The 20,837-nt window shown below is 43.0% G+C and overlaps 3 protein-coding genes, 1 long non-coding RNA gene and 2 other non-coding genes across 7 annotated transcripts; all 6 read right to left on the bottom strand.

The window, feature by feature from the left end:
- Positions 1 to 250: 250 nt before the first annotated feature.
- On the bottom strand, positions 251 to 3,323 carry LOC127763119 (two-component response regulator-like PRR1). Its single transcript, XM_052287737.1, has 6 exons — positions 2,691 to 3,323; positions 2,398 to 2,559; positions 2,180 to 2,313; positions 1,888 to 2,055; positions 1,601 to 1,682; positions 251 to 1,501 (listed from the first exon to the last, which is right to left on the bottom strand). Exons 1-6 carry the CDS (start codon positions 2,848 to 2,850, stop codon positions 648 to 650), a joined length of 1,560 nt encoding a protein of 519 aa, XP_052143697.1. The 5' UTR covers positions 2,851 to 3,323; the 3' UTR covers positions 251 to 647.
- A 1,207-nt stretch (positions 3,324 to 4,530) lies between these two features.
- Positions 4,531 to 6,542, bottom strand: LOC127763629 (glutaredoxin-C4, chloroplastic). Its single transcript, XM_052288394.1, has 4 exons — positions 6,310 to 6,542; positions 5,652 to 5,740; positions 5,019 to 5,117; positions 4,531 to 4,831 (listed from the first exon to the last, which is right to left on the bottom strand). The coding sequence occupies exons 1-4, from the start codon at positions 6,441 to 6,443 to the stop codon at positions 4,752 to 4,754; spliced, it is 402 nt and encodes a 133-aa protein (XP_052144354.1). The 5' UTR covers positions 6,444 to 6,542; the 3' UTR covers positions 4,531 to 4,751.
- A 1,518-nt stretch (positions 6,543 to 8,060) lies between these two features.
- LOC127764861 (small nucleolar RNA snoR136) lies at positions 8,061 to 8,203 on the bottom strand. Its single transcript, XR_008016003.1, has one exon. It is a non-coding gene; the product is annotated as a small nucleolar RNA snoR136 (small nucleolar RNA).
- A 78-nt stretch (positions 8,204 to 8,281) lies between these two features.
- Positions 8,282 to 8,367, bottom strand: LOC127764876 (small nucleolar RNA SNORD25). The gene has a single exon (XR_008016015.1). It is a non-coding gene; the product is annotated as a small nucleolar RNA SNORD25 (small nucleolar RNA).
- Positions 8,368 to 9,440: 1,073 nt separating this feature from the next.
- LOC127763174 (uncharacterized) lies at positions 9,441 to 12,031 on the bottom strand. 2 transcript variants are annotated; one of them, XM_052287804.1, is made up of 4 exons: positions 11,800 to 12,031; positions 11,543 to 11,716; positions 10,075 to 10,139; positions 9,441 to 9,638 (listed from the first exon to the last, which is right to left on the bottom strand). In XM_052287804.1, the coding sequence occupies exons 1-4, from the start codon at positions 12,029 to 12,031 to the stop codon at positions 9,549 to 9,551; spliced, it is 561 nt and encodes a 186-aa protein (XP_052143764.1). In that variant the 3' UTR covers positions 9,441 to 9,548. The 2 variants fall into 2 exon arrangements, with proteins under 2 accessions (XP_052143764.1, XP_052143765.1); XM_052287805.1 differs by having other exon boundaries at positions 11,820 to 11,959.
- A 3,853-nt stretch (positions 12,032 to 15,884) lies between these two features.
- Positions 15,885 to 17,457, bottom strand: LOC127763175 (uncharacterized). Its single transcript, XR_008015682.1, has 2 exons — positions 16,421 to 17,457; positions 15,885 to 16,341 (listed from the first exon to the last, which is right to left on the bottom strand). It is a non-coding gene; the product is annotated as an uncharacterized LOC127763175 (long non-coding RNA).
- Positions 17,458 to 20,837: the final 3,380 nt, after the last annotated feature.

The raw sequence follows: 20,837 nt of genomic DNA, 5'->3' as shown, positions 1-20,837 counted from the left end.
GACAAAGTACAGCTACAAAATATATAGTCGACATTTGTCACGAATATACATGGATTAGCAGTAAAGTTTTTGATAGGGGCAAAATCAATATTGAAGATGAAAGTGGGGGCAAAAACGAAATTGTCCCTAGAAAGGGACAATTTCCTAGAAATATTGGCACTACTCAGAACAGTACGGTAGGTCAGGTCGCTAGTATCCTTGTTTTCAATGGTGCTCGCAAACTTCTGTGATAGAACACAAAGTTCAAACATGTACAACCTCCAAAATCGACTTCTGTGGTAGAACACGATGTTCAAACATGGACAGCCTCCAACATCGAGAAAATGGAAGTAAAAACGTGTCTAAGGAGCACTGAGTAAAGTCCTATAAGATTCTGAAACAAGATGGTTACGATCTAGAGTGGCCTATGCATCACTAACTAGCATAATTACATCTCACCTTCAAAGATGATTTTCTCCAAAACGTCCATAGTAACAGTGATGGATATGCCACAAGTTCCTTGGGGGACAAAAAGGATGTATTGTGTGTGAGCGAGTGGATGTATTGCCTAGTTAAAAGCAGAAGAAATGTATTGCCTACATCTAATGAGTTGCAAAGTGAGCAGTAATCATCTGCACTCTATTTTACATATAGGAAAACCTTTCAAACTACTCTGGAGAAGAAACCATCTCTACCTCCCTGGAGGATGGATCATCATCTTCATCTTCTGAGATATCATCTCCAGTGCTGGTTATATCTGTATAGTTTGCCTGTCTAACAAATTGCCCTCGCACCCTCGGCCTTGTTTCAGCAAGTTTCTTCCTATTCACGTACCTCACCTTCTTGTCAAAACAACGTTCCTTCCTTTTCAGCCTGAATTTGGCAAGTGCTGCAGCTCTCCGTTCAGACCGACTACATGTTTCCTCGGGCATTGGTGTGCTTGATGCCTGTGGCCACATATTTTGTGTTGGCAGTTGATTTGATTGAATGCTCATACCAGCAGGATTATACTGAAATGGTGGCATCATAGATACACCATGACATTGGGGATAAACATTATACTGAGGGAGCAACGTTTGTGGTGTATGCACTTGAGCGTTGTTTATGTTCCCTTGGAAATTTTGCACTGGAGGATGTGTCATACCGTGGTCCATCATCCCTGGGTAATAAAAGGGAAAATGATATACAGGAGGAGTTCCTGAAGCATCATTTTGGCCTTCATTGCTTTGCTCCAGATGCAAGTTAGAGGAAGAAAAGCATACCACAGGGTATTGCACTGGCATCTCAAAGGCTTCTTTATCCCGAATATTTACATCAGTGCCAGTGCGATCACTTCTGTCAGTTGTACTAGAGAAATTACCCCTGTGATCCGAAGAGTCTAACCGATTTCCACCTTTTTGTAGTTCTCTGTCAAATGAGCTGGTAGTTGGGGTGCTTGACTTAACATAAGCTAGAAAAGCAGAAGACTCAGCAACCCTTAAGTTAGTCTTTATTGGACGTGAAAACATTACTCCGGGAGATGCTGGCATAAAAGCAAAGGCATAAACCTTAGAAACTATTCTTCAATTGGGGGATCTGCTAAATCAGTTAAAGGAAATGGTTTAAGGCTCAAGATACTTACAAGCTTGGTCGCCGCCTTCAGTAGAGACTGGTAAACCCTCTCGTGTGCCTTTTTGTTTAGGCTCAGCATCAGAAGGATTAGACTGCAAACATATCAAGAAATGCAAGGGCATTTAACAAGTAGACTGATGCAAACAATTCAGCATCTTATCATCATCAATTGAACATATGAGGCAAAAAGGCATGCTCTAGCATCAAAACAGAACACAAAGGTAGAAAGATACTAAATAGAGAAGTAGTATGTTGGACAGCAAAATATAAAAGGATAACTAGTACTTGATTGGTTACCTCATATTCATGTTGATTCGAGGTGCTTGTTTCTTGATTAATGTTTTCTTTTGGCTTATCATCTGTGTCATCCGAGAGAAGAGTGGTGCTGTTGGTATTGGCGTCACTAGGTTCCGATAACGCCAACTCGAAATTGTCATTGAAGAAGTTTTTCTCCGACAAACCAAGCTGCCAACACCAACATTCAACTTAAGATCAACTCATACACGCTACAGCAACGCCACAGCCATCTCAGCTTAGAGCATGCTTTTCAACACAGAATTTGAAGATGAATCAACATAGTCCCCTTTACCATCCGCCTTCGCCGCCACACATGGGTCCAGAGGTTCAGCAGCTCGTTCATGCGCAGTGGCTTGACCAGGTACTCGGCTGCCCCGAGACGCAAGCACTTGACAACAACAGAGACCTCGTCTCTGTTGGACATCACTGCATAATTCGCATCAAAGATGAGGATGGTCACTACAACAACCCTACGAGCATGGGCATCAGAGGAATAGGAGGACAGCTTACTTATGATGGGGATGTGGCGCAATTCCTTGTTCCTGGCGATGTATTTGAGCATCTTGAAGCACTTGGAGACGGGCAGATCGACCTCGGCCAAGATGATGTCGATCTCCCCCGCCTCGCAGTTGAGCACGTTGATCACCTGCCTCGGAGACTTGGCGCAAGTCACTGAAACAAAAACAAAGACGTATCATTCCATGCGAGAAGGTGTGATAGAACTGCTAATTCATCTACTAAAGCAATCTTAATCCTTAATTATAAGAGCAAACCAAATACTAAGCAGACAAAGCTGAACTGACCTTGGTATGAGCAGTTGCAGAGGAGGCGGAGCACCTCCCGTGAGCTACTTGGGTCGCTGTCGCAGAGCAGAATCCTCACCTTGCTCCGGTCCACGAACTGCTGCCCTCCCCCTACCGCCGCCCCGCCGCCAACGCGATCCCCCTCGCCGGCGCCCACCATACCCTGACCCGCACGGATTCCCCCCCTAGCCACTTGTCACCAGCTGCCGACGCGTCCGAATCAGCACGAACAGCACAGCAGCCAGCAGCAGCTGCCGGCGCCTAGACTAGACGACGCAGGAGGACGAAGCGATTGTTGGATCTGCGGGCGGCGCCTCCTCCTCCATATCCCGTGCCGTCGCCAGTAGTATCGCCCCCAGAGGCTAAGCAGTGTGCTACCGCCGCCACCCGCCGCCGACGCCGGCGGCGTCCTCCTCCGCCGCGCGTCGCGGTCCGGCCCGCACCATTATCCGCGCCTAATCTATTCAGGGGGCGGCGGCGGTGGTGGTGGCGGCGTTGGTGTCCGCTCTACTGGCACAGGATATTTTCCTCCCCCTACCTTTTGCTTTCCTCTCTCGGTGGGGCACGCGGCTCGGCTCGGCTCGGCTCGGCGAGAGATCGAAGAAGAAAGAAAGAAGAAAAGGCCTCGTCACGCCGCGCCGGGGCGGTGTAAAAATAAACGAAACGGCTCGTCGCGAGCGGTTTGTGTCGCGTACTCGCGTCGCGCGGTGCGGGTGTGCGTGTGCGTGTGCCGGTGTCAATGGATTCGTCACGGGACGGGACGAGCCGCGAGCCGCGGCCCCGTGGTTGGGAGGGCCAGGTTGGATGGAGGGGGAGAGTCGGGCGCGGTTAAGCCAGATGGGCCCGGCCTGGCGGCGTGTGATTTCGGTGAGAAAATATCTACGCCTACCTGGCACGGAAATATCTTAATCGCGGATGGGATTAGGGGCGGCGGGCGTGGTGGGGCCGTGGCCGTGCGATACGGGGGCCGCCACGCGCGCGAGCTGGGGGCCAGCGAACGAACGCCAGGGAGACGCGCTACTGTAGTGGTACTGTGGAAACGACGACGCGAGAGGCGGAGGGAGGTGGTTGTGCCGTGGGAGTGGGAGCGCCACGCCCACGTACGTGCGGCGGCGTCCACGGTGGCCGCGTCCCCGCCCTCCGTTCCGGATCACGACGAAGGCCGCGCCAGGCCACTGGGGACGTGCCAAGGCGGAGAAAAATCCAGAGGGAAACACGGCTCTCACGTTTTCACGTAGTACAAACCTTGATGGGCAGCATGGCGATACGGTGGTGGCTGGGCTGATGAGTAAAAGATTTTGAGCTACCGGACGAGACGAGTGGCCGGTAGAGAGCAGCAGCTGGATGGGGGGGTGTTTTTTTTTTCCCCGTGTTGGCAACTTGGGATGCCATTGCCACTATGCCGATCCGGAGAGCGACTGGTCGTGGACTTGTGGTGGCGGCTCGTGGCGCCGGCCTAGCGCTTTTTCTGTAGCTTTGCTTTTCTTGTTTGCCACTGGCGGAGTACGTGGTGGCTTCCGGCAGCAAATCAGCGATGCTGCAAAAATGGGTTTAGCCGCGCTAACAGCCCTGTCGTTTGTTTACTGATCTGTTACCAGCGCTGTGATTCAGTAATTCAGCAGAGTGGTAAACACAACCAAGATTTTTGATTGCAGCTCTGAACTATGGCCAGGCAAAACAATCATTTTGACGAAGGATGTTTCCAATTCCTCCAGTTCACTGGCTGTATTTCTTCCACCGAGAAGAGTGGATGGTTGGCATCAGTGACACAACAACATCTCGATCTCAAAAATCTGGAGGCAGGCTGGCAGCCAGTAGCAGGAGCTTGGAGTGCCGATATCATCAATCTCATTCACAGGACGCACTAATCATATTTATTGCTACCAATGAAATCATACAAAATGAGTTATTAGCTAGAGTAGTGCTGCATACAGGCTTGAAAGTCACCCAAAGCTACTACTATCAGCACTAAGTTGTTCTGACAGTGGAAGTCCCCATATATATTCGCCTTTATTCTATGACATTGACACACCACAAACACGTTTTGGCAAAGGTATTTATCTACAGGGAAGGAGTGGCGATTGCTCCTGCCTCCGTCAGCAGAGGGACCAAGTTCCCTCCTTTGTGCATCGCCATGGTATCTGTTTGAAAGACATCAATGAAGATCGACGTTAAAATAGTGTAGAAAAACTCTGGCCTAAGTGGCCCTTGTTCTAGCGGTTTTCTTGTTCAGAAAAAGTTAAACAGCGATAAAAATGCATGAAAATGTTGTTGGTCCGATGACATTAGTATCACAACTTCACGACAAATTAAGAACAAGGAACTCACCGTCACAGCCACCAATATGTTTCCCTTTAATGAAGACACAAGGAACAGTTCTCTGTCCAGTCCAATCGGCAAGAGCTGACTGCAGCTCAGACCCATCACCTTCGTATTATGAGGACGAATTAGTTCAATGATAAATTACAATGTATGAACTAAAGAATAGCCAGGACATTCTAAAATTGACTCATGTAATAATATATGATCTTTTTTCTACACTGTTTTAACGTCGATCTAGTCCTCCCTACTGAGTGTTGATGTATCAGAGCTATAAGTGGGTCCCTGTAGTTTCTTCTCTGTTCGGTTGTTTAGTTCTCTTTTATGCACTATTTGTCAGAATTTTGCAAATGCATTTCTCTTTTTTTTTCTTCTCTTTAAATAACCGGCCGGTTTCTTTCAAAAGAGTGAAGTTTACAGCCATTTTCAGCATTTCAATTTGATTAAACTCATTATTGCAACCAGTTTTGCTCTAAACTCAACTACAATAAATCCAATGATATCTAAAATAGATGCAGCACGGCGGAGTAATATGTTGTATATAGATTGGAGAGCAAAGAAGACGAAATTTAGCATATGTTAGTATGTACAATAAAAATAACCAGAAGAAAGAAAATAACAGAAAAAAAATAATCCACTCACTTTCCACATCCAATTCAACAGCCTTGTAACTTGCTGCCAGCTCTGCCAGCAATCGCTTCACTCGGGCGCAGAAAGGGCAATAAGTCTTGCTATGGCCAGTCCAGGAAGAGGAATGACACGAAGAAAGATCAAAATTGGAGTTTAGGACAGCATAGGTCACAATTTTGCAGAAGTAGGGAGATAATCATGTTAAACTCTGTTTTATATGATTGCTTGATTGGTTTTAATTTGCATGATGTAATATGGTTGTATACAGACAAAAGGTAACAATTATTTCTCATTTCTTTCAGAAGCTACTTAAAAGTTGAGCGCATATCAAATCAACTCGTTCCACATTATACCTGTGTATTCCTTACAAACAAAATATTTCGATTCCATCATCAGCAGACAACGACGTGATACATTGGTAACATTGCTACACCAACTAATTGGTATGCATTGGCTGGTAACTTGCATGAATATGGTCACTATTTAGCTCCAGAAAGTTCAGCAAAATAAATTTATAGCAAAAGGAACATCTTTGGTATTGACCTTTTTCATGTGCTATCAGCTTAGTGATTATCACGAAATTTAAGCACAAATTCAGCAGAGGTTTATCATCCTTGCTGCTACATCATACACGCGAGTGAATAAAAAAAGGAAAAGGTGTGAGAGAGACCTGAAGACGACGACGGGGGAGGAGGCGACGATCTCCTTGGCCTTGTCGAGCGCCATGACCGGCTTGCTGGGCTCCTCTAGCTGCTCGGAGTCGGAGGGGCGCGAGGAAGACGAAGACGACTGTGCCATCCCCATGATGCCCGACCTCCGTTTTATGGCCGGGCAGAAGGAGGCTGGGTGATTTATTTACTTATTTTTATCTGCGTTTCCGCGGCAGAGTCGAACGCAAGCACGTCAAGCTAGCCACGATTTCGAACGCAAGGGGGATCTTTTATGGCCAGTACCGTGTTTGCCTATTTGGGTTCTTTTAAAAAAGACCAACTTTGAATTGGATATTTGGAAGAATCGTTGCTTTGTTGAAGGGGCTTGCCTTGAGGAATGGCAGGCGCCAGCACTGACGCAGCTACGAAACCAGGATGCCAAAACTGGTTTTTAGTCGTTCAAATGTGAGGCGAAATATACGGCGAAAGGCGATACTAGTATTTTAGTTTTTCGATTATACGGCGAAGAAAGGTGAGTACTACGTAGTACTTCTTCCATCCCATAATAAAAGAGATTTTAAGTTTTTACTTATTGTTTCACCACTCGTCTTGTTCAAAAAATTTTAAAATTATTATTTATTTTTTTGACTTACTTTATTATTCAAAGTACTTCAAGCATAACTTTTTGTTTTTATATTTACACAAATTTTTTGAATAAGACAAGTGGTCAAATAGTACAAACAAAAACTTAAAATCATTTATATTAGGACGGAGGGAGTAGTAGTTTATTAGCTGTTCAAACTTCAAACAAACGGCAAAACAGATAGTCGCCGTGCCTGGTTTTTCTTTTCTTTAGGCACAGCATTTGACTTTACAGAGAACCGGCGAGATCAGATGAGCGAACGTGTCTACGGAGTACCTATTAGGCCCATATTCAGAGGCGAGGGGCCGCGACGAATGAGATGAGCGAACGTGTCTACCTGTTAGGCCCATATACAGAGGCGAGGGGCCGCGACGAATGAGATGAGCAAACGTCTACCTGTCAGGCCCATATAGAGGCCGAGGCCCGGTAAAGAGAGCCAGGCATGAGGCCCACAGCGGCCCAGACAATTTTAGTACTTTTCCTACCGACTGACGAATCCCTTCTTCCAAAAGCTTAAACCTCCTGTTTTTCAGAGGTTGGATGGAATGTAGGATAGAGCCCAACCCAAGTGAGTCTCTTCACCTCTAGCTCATATGAACGCTTCCTCAATGCCAAATATAGCCCACATGAACACATTGACCCATCTCCACACACACATCACACATCTCCACACACACATCACACATGTATCCAGCCCATCAATCTATATAAAAAGAGTATGCTAACTAAATTATCTCCAAATTCAGATAGGGCTGCTAAAAAGGATTTCCCCAAGAAAGCTATTTGTTATTTGTTTCTTTTATTTCTCTTGAGATTGTACCTCCTATCATGTTAATCAATTTGTTAATCCCGCAGCATCACGGGGCATTCACTAGTAGAATTAATGATTTACATTTATTTTTTGAAAAACGAGAAGCTTTTTCGGAGGCCATCTCCAATTCTCCATTCCAGGAACGTGCAGTTTCCGCGGTTCATTCGTTAAGATCAATATTTTCTGTACGCATGTTTTTGTTCTAAGACAATTTTAGAAGCACTTGTCAAATAAGATGAATATTTTCTGTTGGCATGTTTTTGTTCAAGACAATTTTAGAAGAATACTTCAAATAGTAGTACTAAAAAAGCGAGTGTAGATGTAGTTCCTCGACGTCCAATCGCATCAACAAATTCCGCGCCGGATAGCGAGAGGAACACATTGCTTTTGCTTCGCATCTCACCATTGCCCACGAACCACAAATTCATCCGAAGGCACGATTAGATCTGAGAGAAGCCGAGACACAAACTGGCAAAAATCGACGACGCAAACAAGTAAATCGAACCGAAGCTAAAAATCCTATTGGTTGATCATGAGCGACAACTCAGTCCCTTAGATGTTCTTTGACCATGCGATCATCTCCGCAGGAGTCATTACAGGTCTGTAGGACTCATCACCGTTGCTAGCGACCAACAGATCGAATCAAATTGTAACGAAGATCTACATAAAGAACAACAACAAAAAATTGATTTTATGGCGACTATTGTTTCGAGGGGTGTTCGGATGTATGTAACAGCCGCCGAGTGCCCTGCGGCGAGACGCATCCGAGGGCACGATTGGAAGGCGAGCTCAGGATACAACAGGGCGATTTTGCTTCAAGGGAACGAGTCGATTGGGAACCGATTAGAGACTAATCCTCCCAATGACCAGATGACGAAGCACGAACACAATCACCAGATTCACCACAAATCCAAAAACAAACGAATCGAACACAGACGAGACGAGCAAAAACGAAAAGAGAAACGAAGGATCGAACACTGAAGGCTTCTGCGGCGGCGATGGTATCCTTCGGTGGAGGGGGGTGGACGCATTTTATAGGCTCGGGCGTTGTCAGATGCTCGCGGAGCAAACCCTAATGGGCCGGAGAGAGTAGTGGACCTGGGAGTGAGTTCATGGGCTGGAAATTCGATGTTAATAGCCTGTGTTGGATAATTTTGTAGTTCTGTCTAACTATATTTCGCCTACGATTTGCAAGAAAAATGCACAATGAACGAACAAACATGTGCTTGCAAAATTTTGGCAACCTTACAAATAGGTGCCAAAGTTTTGGAGCTAGCATGATTTTGGGCAAGTTTGCCAGACATACCTATGACTTTCTATGGTAGTCTGTATATATGCCTGCAGTTGATCAAACTTCACACAACCAAGAGTGAACATGTTTGGTAGTCTGTGCCTTGAGGAAAGAAATTCAGTTCCAGTTTAACTGGACAGCACAAGATAATCAGCTTTGTTTTCAGTGGTTTGCGAGTGGATAGGTCGTGCGTGATCAGGATCAAATGATCAAATCTCACTTTTATATCACAGCAAATTTGCAACCAGTGGCATCACCTCATGCATATGCCTCCAGACATGGACGTTTATTAGAGCCAGAGAAACAGCTAACATGTAACAGACAATTCAGATAATATATGCTGCCTATCAAGTTCTCTTACAAAAAAGATGTAGCTAAATAATAGTCAACATGCAGCAGACGATGAAGCTACATGCACTAAGATCAGTTCTTGTTTTCACCATAAGAAAAGCATAACTGCAAAGATGCTCTGCGTTCTTGCAAAACACAAACAATGCCTAGAGCATCCATAAGATCACTTCTTGTTTTCACTAGTCTCTGCTGAAGTGGAGGATGCCGATGACGCTGTGATGTCCCTGGCACATTGTGACACGTACGGCTTCAACTGCAGTCATTTATACAGGAAATTTATTACTATACACACAACCATAATTGAAAAGGAAAAAAAAAACAGGAACAAGATGATTCCTTGGTCACTCATACCACATAAAGAAGAATTCCATGTTATACCATTCATGATCAATTTATCTGTCTTGCCTGAGTTAAACGTTTCAACAGTAATGGATTATGGAGCATTCAACTCATTGCCCAAGAAATGAAGTCATCATCTTTTCAGATAAAATTTGGACATGGCCAGTTATTTCCATCATATTTCTTAAGAAGGACCTCAAACAGAACTGAGAGCTTTGATTATGTTATATTAGCTATATTTTCTGTTTGTTAGGTGCCATTAAGTTACTTTTAAAAGTTTGCTCAGCAAGTTCAGACTGGAATTAACCAGAGAAGCAGTGGACTCTAAACCGTGGCAGTATGCTAATTACCTTGAAATCAGTCAAGTCAGGGACCACAAATCTTGGCAACTTCTCATCCACCATAACATATCCACCTGCAGAATTAATCAATATTTCGAAAATTAGACTAAGCAAGTAGGTTGTTTTACTCATGAAAGAAAAGGGATGGACATAGATAACGACAATCAGTTGAATGATCATATAATAGTTAGTACAAATGTCATTTGAATCAAGTATCAAGTAAATCAGGAATACAATGGAGAAGTATCCGTCCCTTGCACATAACAATCAAACTAATCAATGATAACTAAAATTTAAACATGTCCGTGCTCCAAACAAGAATCGCATAGAAAGGTCAAGGCTAAGTTATAGCTAAGAGCAAATATCCACTGATGGATAAGTCTTTGCGTTATCCTGTAATTTGTTACCCATAATCATCTAGCACTGGTAAAACTGTACTTGCATACAGATATGTTTGGGCTTCTTTGTTGAATACTGCCTACATATTTTCAAGGTGAACTGAATACCACCAGACTCTGCTCTTCAATATTTTTCTTTCTGGCAGACTAACAAACAGGCTGTTCGGATCTCTTTGCTGCGGTTGCATGGGCTGCGGCTGCAAGCCAATGCAATAGTGCTTTGCACCCTGCCATGGCTGCAGCGTAGCCACAGTACAGCTGCAGCCATGATAGCACCAAGATTTACTATGTTCTGTAGGATGATTATATACTCTCTCCGTCCCATAATAGGTGACGTTTTTGACTTTTTATTTGCAACGTTTGGCCATTCGTTTTATTTGAAAAATTAGTGCAAATATAAAAAAAGATAAGTCATATGTAAAGTACTTTTGATAATAAAGCAAATGATAAACAAAATAAATAATAATTCCAAAATTTTTTGAATAAGACGAATGATCAAACATTGACAAACAAAAACTCAAAAAGACAAGTAATATGGGACGGAGGTAGTACCATACAAATTAAAATACCATTATGTAACTATGATAGATAGAGCATTTTTCAGTGTGTCCATGAGAAATTTCTGCTTGGCTGAACCACCAGTTGAAATGGACCTGTTGAATTGAAATGTTATTTGCTACTCACTAGATCTTTAATGTCTTATTAAACTTTGGTTACTCACACCTTTTATTGAAGCGATATTTGACATTATTGAAAGCACCTCCCAAATTACAGTAAGCGGACAATTACTTGCACGGTTGACTCAGATAAATCCTGGAACAAAACGATTCACATAAAGAACATCCCTTCCTAGGTTCTTCCAGATTTCCGGTTGGGCAAATAGTGTGGTGACTAGCAACTGTCACCATTTCATTCTCCATCAACGTTCGGTTTAATTAAACTATCCGGTTCGAAATCACAAAATTTCTCAGCTAAGCAAAACCTGGTCGCAATCTTATATGCGATTATACACAAAGAGAGCATGCTTGAGCAATACAGACGACTAGAATCAGATCACAGAGCGTCCCGCAAGGCATTACCTTTGCGGGTGTGGAACCCGGTGGGCTTGCAGTTCTTCCCCTTGTAGTAATCCCGAGGCGCCCTCTTGGAGGAGAGGATGCCGAGCGAGGACAGCCGCTTACGCCGCATCGACCTTCCGAGCGAGCTCAGTATCAGTCCCAGCGGCATATCCTCCTCCTCCTTTCTGATGATTCCTGCACACCCACAGAAGGGAAAATCAGCACGATGAGGTGGAGATAGCGCCTCGCCGGCGTACAGGGCAACGCGAGGGGCACACCCGAGCAGCGAGGGGTGTACCGGATGCGGAGACGAGGGAGGTCCGGTGGTTTGCTTGAGAAGGGAGGAGCGGAGGAGGAATACGGCGGCGGCGGCGGCGGTGGGGGGGCGTTTCGCGTATGCGTACGAGGGGGAGAAGGCTCGTAGCGGTGGACGGCCAGGATGAGTACATCGGAGAATGGACGGTCGATATAACTTTGATGATCAAGGACAATTAAACGTCTGAACTTCATAGAATTTTCGTGTGGACAAAAAAAAAAAAGGATCTGTCCATAATGACCACTGCTTAACAGAAATTTTGTAGGATTTTTGTACGAATGAATCGTTAATATTCGAGGTTCACAGGCACTATGGTATTGATGTGAGGCTTAGATTAAGTGTAGCCGTAGTAACATTTATAAGTAAAAAAAAGAAGTTCTCATTCTGTTGTATGTATAGTATTTCTTAATAAGCCAAAACAATTTATTAATAAATAATAATTAATTTATAGGTAAGGTTTTTATATATATGTTTGTGACTTAAAAATCAATACTGAAAAATAAACTACATTGAAAATATCTTACAATCAACTTCAAAATCAAGTTTGACAAAAATAAATTTCAACTTTTGCTTTGGTTTGTTAGGGTAACCAATGGGACTCATAGTGTTTTTTTTCCTTTTTGAAGTTTGTAGCTTCTCCCGAAAAGACTACGCGTTAGGCTCGGGAGCCCTTTGTCTCTCCCCACCCCATCTATTAAGGGCGTTCACAGTGCACTTAGGTGGCATTCTGCCCCAACCATCCACGTCAGATATTCCTTCCCATATATGTGCGTGGCGTTCCCAACCGAAGTCCGCGGAGCCAAACTAAGTCACTGTTCTTCGTCATAACTTGCAGCGAGGGTGGAGCGGCGCGTTGGGAGAGGCCGTAGCCCCATGCGATGCCCCCACATCCCGTGCGAAGCGGCGGCGGTCGCCAGCGAGGCCGCCGCCCCGACCAGCTGCGTCATCCCCTAAGCGGTGCAGCTTGCTAGATCCGGCGAACCCGAGGCTGGATCTGGTGAGCTCAACGGGGTGGCGGCGGCGGCTAAGCGAGGAGAAGGAAGATAGCGGCGGCGACAGCCAAGCGAGGAGAAGAAAGATGGTGGTGGCAGCGGCCTAGGGAGGAAAGGGAGATGGTGGTGGCGGCGGCAACTTAACCTCACTGTTGTCGCCATTCCGCGCCACCAAGGACCACAGCAGCGGCAGCTCGACGGAGAGGGCCACACCGCCAGATCCACTCCACCGAGCTCCCGCCGCGCCCCCGTCAGCGCCGTCTCCCGCTCGCGCCCGCCAATGGGAGGAGAGATGTAGCCCTGCCGTCCACCGTAGCTCCGCTTGGATCCGAGTCCATCGCCGGGAACGCTCCGTGCCGCCGCCTCGTTTCCTACGCGATAGAAAAAGCGATGTGATGAAAAGCAGAGTGAAAAGTAAAGGGGGATAGAGAGAGAAATAGAGAGAGAGTGGGGGGGACACACCATGAGTGACCTCCACTGTAGAGCATGTAGCTAATACCGTTCCTGGCCTTGGTGGCAAGCGAGGTTCGGCGAAAATGTGTGGCACACTGCTACCCTAAATGCAGTAGACTAGTACTACTACTCGATACAAAAATTATGCATCTTTCCTGTCTATGTGTCTATCTCTTTGTTTCTCTTATGAATAAATGGTCTACTCCATGCATGCAAGAAGGAGGACATGCAACATAAATAAATTTTAAATTGATTTTTCTACTAAACTATTTATTATATATACTATCTAATTACTCCTACATTGTTATACTCCATACAAGTAAATTTTCAAAACAAAATCTCAAATGATTATTTTTATCAAATATATGATTATATTCCTAATTGAAACATTTTTATACCATACAAGAAAAATAGTTGTAACTACTAACATCGTAAGATACTGAGTGAAACACACCAAGAACACCACGTGCAACATTTACACATTAACTAGTGGAACATTAGAACATATTTATTGAAACATCCTAATAATACATCGTGCAACGAATTAAAAAATACATACTGAAAAAAAAGTTTGAAACATTTGTTTCTCACGCATGAAACATCTATTTTTAATGGTGTGAAACATGTACATTGTTTTTATCAGAATGCAACTATACGAAATATTGTTATCAAAATTTAATTGCAACGAATAAATGGTGCAATTAAATCGTAGATTTGATAAATATATTAGTAAAAAATATTGTTTTACAACTTAATAGATACTACTAGTCGATTTTGTGCATTCATGTGTAGAGGGCGTATATAGAGAGAGGGGCACATGGGGAGAGAGGGAGGGACGAACGGTGAGAGTGAGAGGCTAAGAGCGCAGTCCTTGCATGCAATGGCGTTGCGTCCGATACTTCCATGCGTGTGTCGGGCACCCGATGCTAAGCATTGTTCAACTTCCCAATTATATATTCTATATTCGAGTGTAACATTTGCCATTTGATCTATATCTAACAGGATTGCTATAACCCAATGCAACATTAAGGCAAAAGCTTTGTCTTGTTGAGAACACATACAACTCTGACGTTGTGGCAGGTTCTTGAGCAAGGTTACAACAACATGGACCTAGCCTATAGCTAAGGCTTGGGGCGACCTGTGGTGCTCTAACAGTAAGCTAATCCATATACAATGAAAATTTGTTATGGCCCATGGGCTTTTGACACCAGCCCCAGGCCATGACCTAGGGTGTTAGGGGCCTGGGTCCGCCTCTAGTGGCAGTTTTGCTTCGTTCCAAATGTTTTCTTCATTTGAAGTTGTATGAATGTGTTGTTCACTTGTTCAGCTTCCCTCATGTAAGTATGCAACTGCACATTCTTTGAGAGAATTCAGAATAGTGTATCATGGAACAAACAATTGTATTCCAAACATTTCTCAACACTTAAAGATCCGAGTAAAAAGTTTGGAGTAGGTTGCCCCTAACATCATAAGCCCTTTTTGGGCTGAATATTGATGCATTAGGACACTTTTTCTAGACATCCGTTGCAAATTTGTACTCTGGTAGCACTATGATACTACATCCGTTTCTTTAATATATGACACCATTGGCTTTTTATCAAACATTTTACCATTTGTCTTATTCAATTTTTTCACACAAAAATATATATATATAAAATAAATCATGCTTAAAAAACATTTAAAGATAAATCAAGTCATAATAAAATAAATGATAATTACTATATTTTTTAATAAGACGAATGATCAAATGTATTTTAAAAAGTCAACAATGATATATATTAAAAAAACGGAGTACTATCTCTAGCAGTATACAGTAAGTACTTTGGCAGTTTCAGCTTGCAAGAATGACTAGGACGTATGATGGATCAAGGTACCACCTGCAGTGCTTCGGTATTCAGAGACAGCGATTTTCAATACATATATGCTTAGATGTTTGTAGATTAATTACATGTGTTCTGTTATTATTTTCATCAGAAAAACAACACATATTTGTGACCGAGCTATTGATAAACAGAATGGCACGTATTCTTACTTTGCAATACCCACCCACACAATCCTGCCTCTTCATTGCAAATCGAACAACAAGAAAGATGGCAGCGTTGATATGTGAAAGATGGCAGCGTTGATATGTCGAACAAGATCAATCAAGGATGCTATCTTTCCTGGACACTTAAAAGCTCCCAAGAAAAGTACTGAGTAAAGCATCTGTCTCCAGCATTACAAGCACTTCTTTTGGCTGTATGTTCATGTCCAAGGAAGCTTTTCTGGACATCTGCCGGAAATCTGTGCTCTAGTACTAGCCTGCAGTATGCGGGAAGCACTTTGGCAGCATCAGCTTGCAAGAATAACCAAGATGCAATTACAGTGCTTCAGTCTCAGTACATGCTTAGACGTTCGTAGATTCAAGTATTCAACACATACATGCTCTTCCCATTCTTTCTATCAGAAGCAAAAAAATTTATGACTGAAGCTACAGAGCCTTAAGTACTTCCAACACCGACCTCACATAATCCTGTCTCTTCGTGCAAATAACTTGATGCATTTTTTTTTCGAACGAAAGGAAATAACTTGATGTAAAAGAAGATATAACAAGAATGCTATCTTTCAAGGTAAATACGAGCATCTCGGATAAAATATTCCCAAGCAACACACAAGCAAACATTTGACTCCACAAAACAAGATTACACCGAGACAACTTCTTATCTGCTTCCACAAGATACAATTGCAATGACCTTTGTAAGGGGGAACAATAGAAAGTTGAAACAACTGGAATAAGGTTACAAGGGAATGAAACTAAATTTGATAAACTGAGGAGTAAGCTCCAGTCGGAGCTCACTATTGCCGATTTATGACTTGCCGGTTTGTTCATACCTCCCTAAGCCACCCAGAGATTCTGGAATCCAGGGAATTATGCCATGAAAGGCATGGACAAACTGAAGAGTTCTTGAGAAGGAGGAGGAGAAGGAACAGCACAGCCATTCTTCTCCATCCTCATACTGCTTATGCTGCTCCCGATCTCAAGAACCATGAAGATGCTCCTGCCATGCACCCACCATGATCTGTGGAGGCAGAGAATTCAAGAGTCTTCATGAGAAAAAAAAAAGACAGGCCAAGAAGCCATGAGGTGTTTTTCCGTACCTGATTGAAGTTGCAAATGCTCAGCTGTTGATGAGGCAAAAGCTAGGGGACTAGTGAGAGAGCCAAGAACTTGCACGGTGGCATTTTAAAGAGGCTAGTGTGGTGCGCTTTATGGGAAAGAATGACAATGAAAGGTAGAAAACAAAGTTTACTGTGTTCAGTACGTTTATTTTACTGAACATGCCTCAAACATCAATCTACTAAACTTAAATCTGTTGACAATTCTACTACACTTCATCTGTTGACGATTCTTCGTTCCTATCCTACTTCTGGGGCTCCCAAACAAACTTACTAAATGTAGGTATAATTGTAGAGCTGTCACTCCTACCTATTTAAGTGGGACATTCGAACACCTTCTGTCCTCCAATTAGAGTACCAAAGGCATCGATGTTAGTAAAAGTTTAGACAACCTCTATACCTCAATTGATCTGTCAATTTTTACCATTTTGGTAGCAGCTGCTGACCAACAGTCATGCTTGCCGGCAAAAGTTCAGAAGCAAACATTCATGTAGGCATGTAGCTAACCAATTACTTAGAAGTTAAGCATCTCACGACTAACCTGGGACAATAAACCCAACCAGATGTTTACCAACAAACAGAGTCTAATCAGCTTTCACTGAGCAACCAAATCCACAGATCCGCGATAAAAAGAGAAGAGGGCATCCTTTATATAAAGCTAAAGAAGCAATCTTCCTTTTCGAGATGCGCATTTTTCATAAATCATAATATATGGAGTTTGGAGCAATGCAGCCTGCCTGTTCAGCCACTAACTCATGCTGACAAAGTTTTGCAGCACTTCATCTGACTCATGACGATGTAATTCTATGGGGCAGCAAGGTTGTAAATTGACTTAGTAATCCAGATTTGGTACAAACAAACTAAGCTTAAGGGCAGGGGAATATAGTATCTATGCAGCATGCGTTACTGCTCCCACCACAAAAGAGAGGAAATCAGCACCACCAATTGTGGGCACCAGGTCCAGCACTCCAGCTACATTAGGCTGTGTTTAATTCACGTCAAAATTGGAAGTTTGGTTGAAATTGAAATAATGTGATGGAAAAGTTGGAAGTTTGTGTGTGTAGGAAAGTTTTGATGTAATGGAAAAGTTGGAAGTTTGAAGAAAAACTTTAAAACTAAACACGGCCTAGACCCTCCCAAACAATCTCCCTTTTCCTCTCTTTTTTTGTACAGGTGGGTGAGCAAGAGAGGAAGTGAAAATTCCTCTTGCGATTGCACCCAATCATTGTCATCATGCACACTACCCTCACTCCCTGATGAGAAGCACTAACGTCTTACAGGGTCCTTTCGACCTTACGCGTCATCCATGACCAACAGAGAAAGCATCAATATGTGCACGCATCACTAGTCTTTGGACTGATAGTCTCCACCTCTAGCTGTGTGTCCGTGTGTACTGAATGATTTTTTGTTTGTACAAACCAAAACATGTTGCTATGAACTATGAAAAAAAATAAATCCTGTCCAGGCTTGACCTATGGATGAACTATAACCTTCAGAAACGATGGCCTGAAAAGGAGGTAAAGTAGAACTAAAACATCATGCTTCTAAAGAATAAGTGCAAAGTTCATGGCAAAGGATTCTAGGTCTACCCAGCAGGGAGTAACAAAAAGTAGAGATGCTTTACTCAACAAAAGAAGAAACGAAGAAGAAAAGACATATATTAAATTATATATTTTTAGTAAGAGAGTCCAATTCATTACATATTCTGTTGTCAATCAGTGCTGCGAATATGTGATCCATGTTCAGTTTACCCAAGACTACTCTAGGGTTGATATCAGAAAGCATTGCTGTTATACCCCACTACTCCACTAAATCCACTCAATGAAGAACAAATGTCTCAGTCTCAATAATCTACAAAGCAATCGCCAACTTCCATTCGCTTTCAACAATTTATATTGCTGTCAATCTGTAGAGTGAAGACTAGTCTAAAGCTAACATCACTGAAGGGACATGATTACCCCACAAGAAATAAATGATTTGTTTTCTTCCTAGCATGCTCAGGGTGAGTAATGAGTAGTACGGTGTCAATCGAGGGATTCTTTCGCAAGTCTACTCCGTGAGGAGGAGATTAAATGGTACCAACGCTCGAAAGTCTCGGACGTACTCTTAAGAGATAACAACACAAAATATTTTAACTTGATAGCCAACGGTAAACATAGGAAGAAGAGGATCTTTTTCCTAGACCAGGATGAAGGGAAAATTGAGGGAGTTGAGGCCTTAAAAACTTATATTACGAGTTTTTATAGGAAACTTTTTGGACCACCAGAGGAGAACTCGTTTTCGCTTGATGAGTCCATAATTGGTGATATGGCTCAAGTTTCACAAGCTGAAAATGATTTTCTTATGGCTCCTTTTTCGGAAGAAGAAGTGAAAGAAGCCATCTTTGCAATAGAGCATAATAAAGCTCCTGGACCAGATGGTTTCCCAGCTGAATTTTACCAAAAAATTTGGGACGTTATTAAGCATGACCTGATGAACCTTTTCAATGAATTTCATACTGGTAGCCTCCCAATTTTCGGACTAAATTTTGGGGTACTTACTCTAGTTCCAAAAGTTTAAGAAGCAAATCAAATCCAACATTACAGACCCATATGCTTGTTAAATGTCAACTATAAAATATTCACTAAGGTGGCTACAAACCGAATTAGCTCAGTTGCTGACCATTTAGTGAATCCGACCCAAACTGCTTTCATGCGTGGACGAAACATTTTAGATGGAGTCGTCATCATACATGAAACAGTTCGTGAGCTACATAGGAAGAAGTTGAGTGGAGTGATATTCAAAATTGACTTTGAAAAGGCGTATGACAAGGTTAAATGGCCTTTTCTGCTACAAACTCTACGTATGAAAGGTTTTTCGCCTAAGTGGATATCTTGGATTGAGTCTTTCATTTCCGGGGGAAGTGTGGCAGTCAAAGTCAATGATGACGTCGGGCCTTTTTTTCAGACTAAAAAGGGCCTTCGGCAAGGAGACCCTCTCTCCCCAATCCTATTCAACTTTATTGCTGATATGCTAGCCACATTGATAAACAGAGCCAAAACACAAGGGCAAATTGATGGAGTCATACCACATTTGATTGATGGGGGACTCTCCATTCTACAATATGCCGATGACACGGTGCTGTTTATGAATCATGACCTTGAAAAAGCTCAGAACATGAAGTCAGTGCTTCTAGCTTTCAAGCAGTTGTCGGGTCTTAAGATCAATTTTCATAAAAGTGAACTGTATTGTTTTGGTGAAGCACTTGATTATAGTGATCAATACAACCAGCTCATTGGCTGCCAGGTCGGCAACTTCCCATTCCGTTATCTGGGCATTCTGATCCATTGTAGGAAGTTGACAAATGCGGAATGGAAAGAAGTGGTCGAGAGATTTGAGAAGAAATTGAGTAGCTAGAAAGGAAAACTTCTTTCATTGGGAGGATGACTTACTTTGATTAACTCAGTACTTAGCAGTCTCCCAATGTATATGATGTCATTCCTTGCAATTCCTAGTGGGGTACTTAAAAAACTTGATTACCTTCGATCTAGGTTTTATTGGCAAGGGGTGGACATAAGAAGAAATACCGGCTTGCTAAGTGGGACATTATTTGTCGTCCCAAAGAACAAGGGGAGCTAGGAATTCATGACCTCGAGATAAAGAATAAAGCGTTGATTAGTAAGTGGTTATACAAACTACTTACCACCGATGGAATATGGCAACAACTGCTACGCAATAAATATTTGGGATCACAACCTTTATCTCAAGCCTATTGGAAAGCGGGGGATTCACATTTTTGGGCTAGTCTTATGAAGGTCAAACAAGACTTTTTCCGTTTTGGATCCTTCAAGATTAGGGACGGCTCCGAAGTTAGGTTATGTGAAAACAAATGGTTGGGTAATGCCTCGTTAAGAGAACAATATCCTTGTCTCTATAACATAGTTAGGCATAAACAGTCGACTATTGCACAGATTTTCCAAACCAAACCTCCGTGCTTTTCATGGCGACTGGATTTAATTGGTGCAAAACTAGCTGCTTGGCATAACTTATTGCCTCGCATAGCTGATTTGGTTCTGGTACAAGAGCAAGATGAGTTTCACTGGAACCTCTCCCCGAATGGGGTCTTCTCAGTCAAATCTCATTATCTAGCTCTAACACATACCGGGGTTCTGAATATCAATAGACGGATTTGGAAGGTGAAAGTACCCCTAAAAGTCAAAATCTTCCTTTGGTATTTACGTCGGGGCGTAATTCTCACCAAGGACAACCTTGCTAAGAGAAATTGGAAAGGCAGCAAGACATGTTGTTTCTGTCATAAGGATGAAACTATCCAATATTTATTCTTTCAGTGCCGCTTATCTCGCTTGGTGTGGCCTGTAATTCATTTGGCTTCTAATCTGAAACCTCATCGCAATGTTGG

This window comes from Oryza glaberrima, chromosome 2, assembly GCF_000147395.1.
Source record: "Oryza glaberrima chromosome 2, OglaRS2, whole genome shotgun sequence".
Taxonomy (NCBI): domain Eukaryota; kingdom Viridiplantae; phylum Streptophyta; class Magnoliopsida; order Poales; family Poaceae; genus Oryza; species Oryza glaberrima.
The sequence above is the reverse complement of the archived record's forward strand: the minus strand, read 5'-3'. Positions and strand labels throughout refer to the sequence as shown.

Bases quoted from the DNA above. Each gene is read 5' to 3' on its own strand.
- LOC127763119 (XM_052287737.1), bottom strand. From the start codon at position 2,850: ATGGTGGGCGCCGGCGAGGGGGATCGCGTTGGCGGCGGGGCGGCGGTA. The intron at 2,314-2,397 runs GTAAGCTGTCCT...CGAATTATGCAG, and splicing joins GCGCCACATCCCCATCATAA to TGATGTCCAACAGAGACGAG. The intron at 2,056-2,179 runs GTAAAGGGGACT...TGGTGTTGGCAG, and splicing joins TGTGGCGGCGAAGGCGGATG to CTTGGTTTGTCGGAGAAAAA.
- LOC127763629 (XM_052288394.1), bottom strand. From the start codon at position 6,443: ATGGGGATGGCACAGTCGTCTTCGTCTTCCTCGCGCCCCTCCGACTCC. The intron at 5,118-5,651 runs GTGAGTGGATTA...CATAATACGAAG, and splicing joins TGTTGAATTGGATGTGGAAA to GTGATGGGTCTGAGCTGCAG. The intron at 4,832-5,018 runs GTGAGTTCCTTG...TCTTTCAAACAG, and splicing joins ACATATTGGTGGCTGTGACG to ATACCATGGCGATGCACAAA.
- LOC127763174 (XM_052287804.1), bottom strand. From the start codon at position 12,031: ATGAAGTTCAGACGTTTAATTGTCCTTGATCATCAAAGTTATATCGAC. The intron at 11,717-11,799 runs GTGTGCCCCTCG...GTGGGTGTGCAG, and splicing joins GTACACCCCTCGCTGCTCGG to GAATCATCAGAAAGGAGGAG. The intron at 10,140-11,542 runs GTAATGCCTTGC...TTAATTCTGCAG, and splicing joins CGGGTTCCACACCCGCAAAG to GTGGATATGTTATGGTGGAT.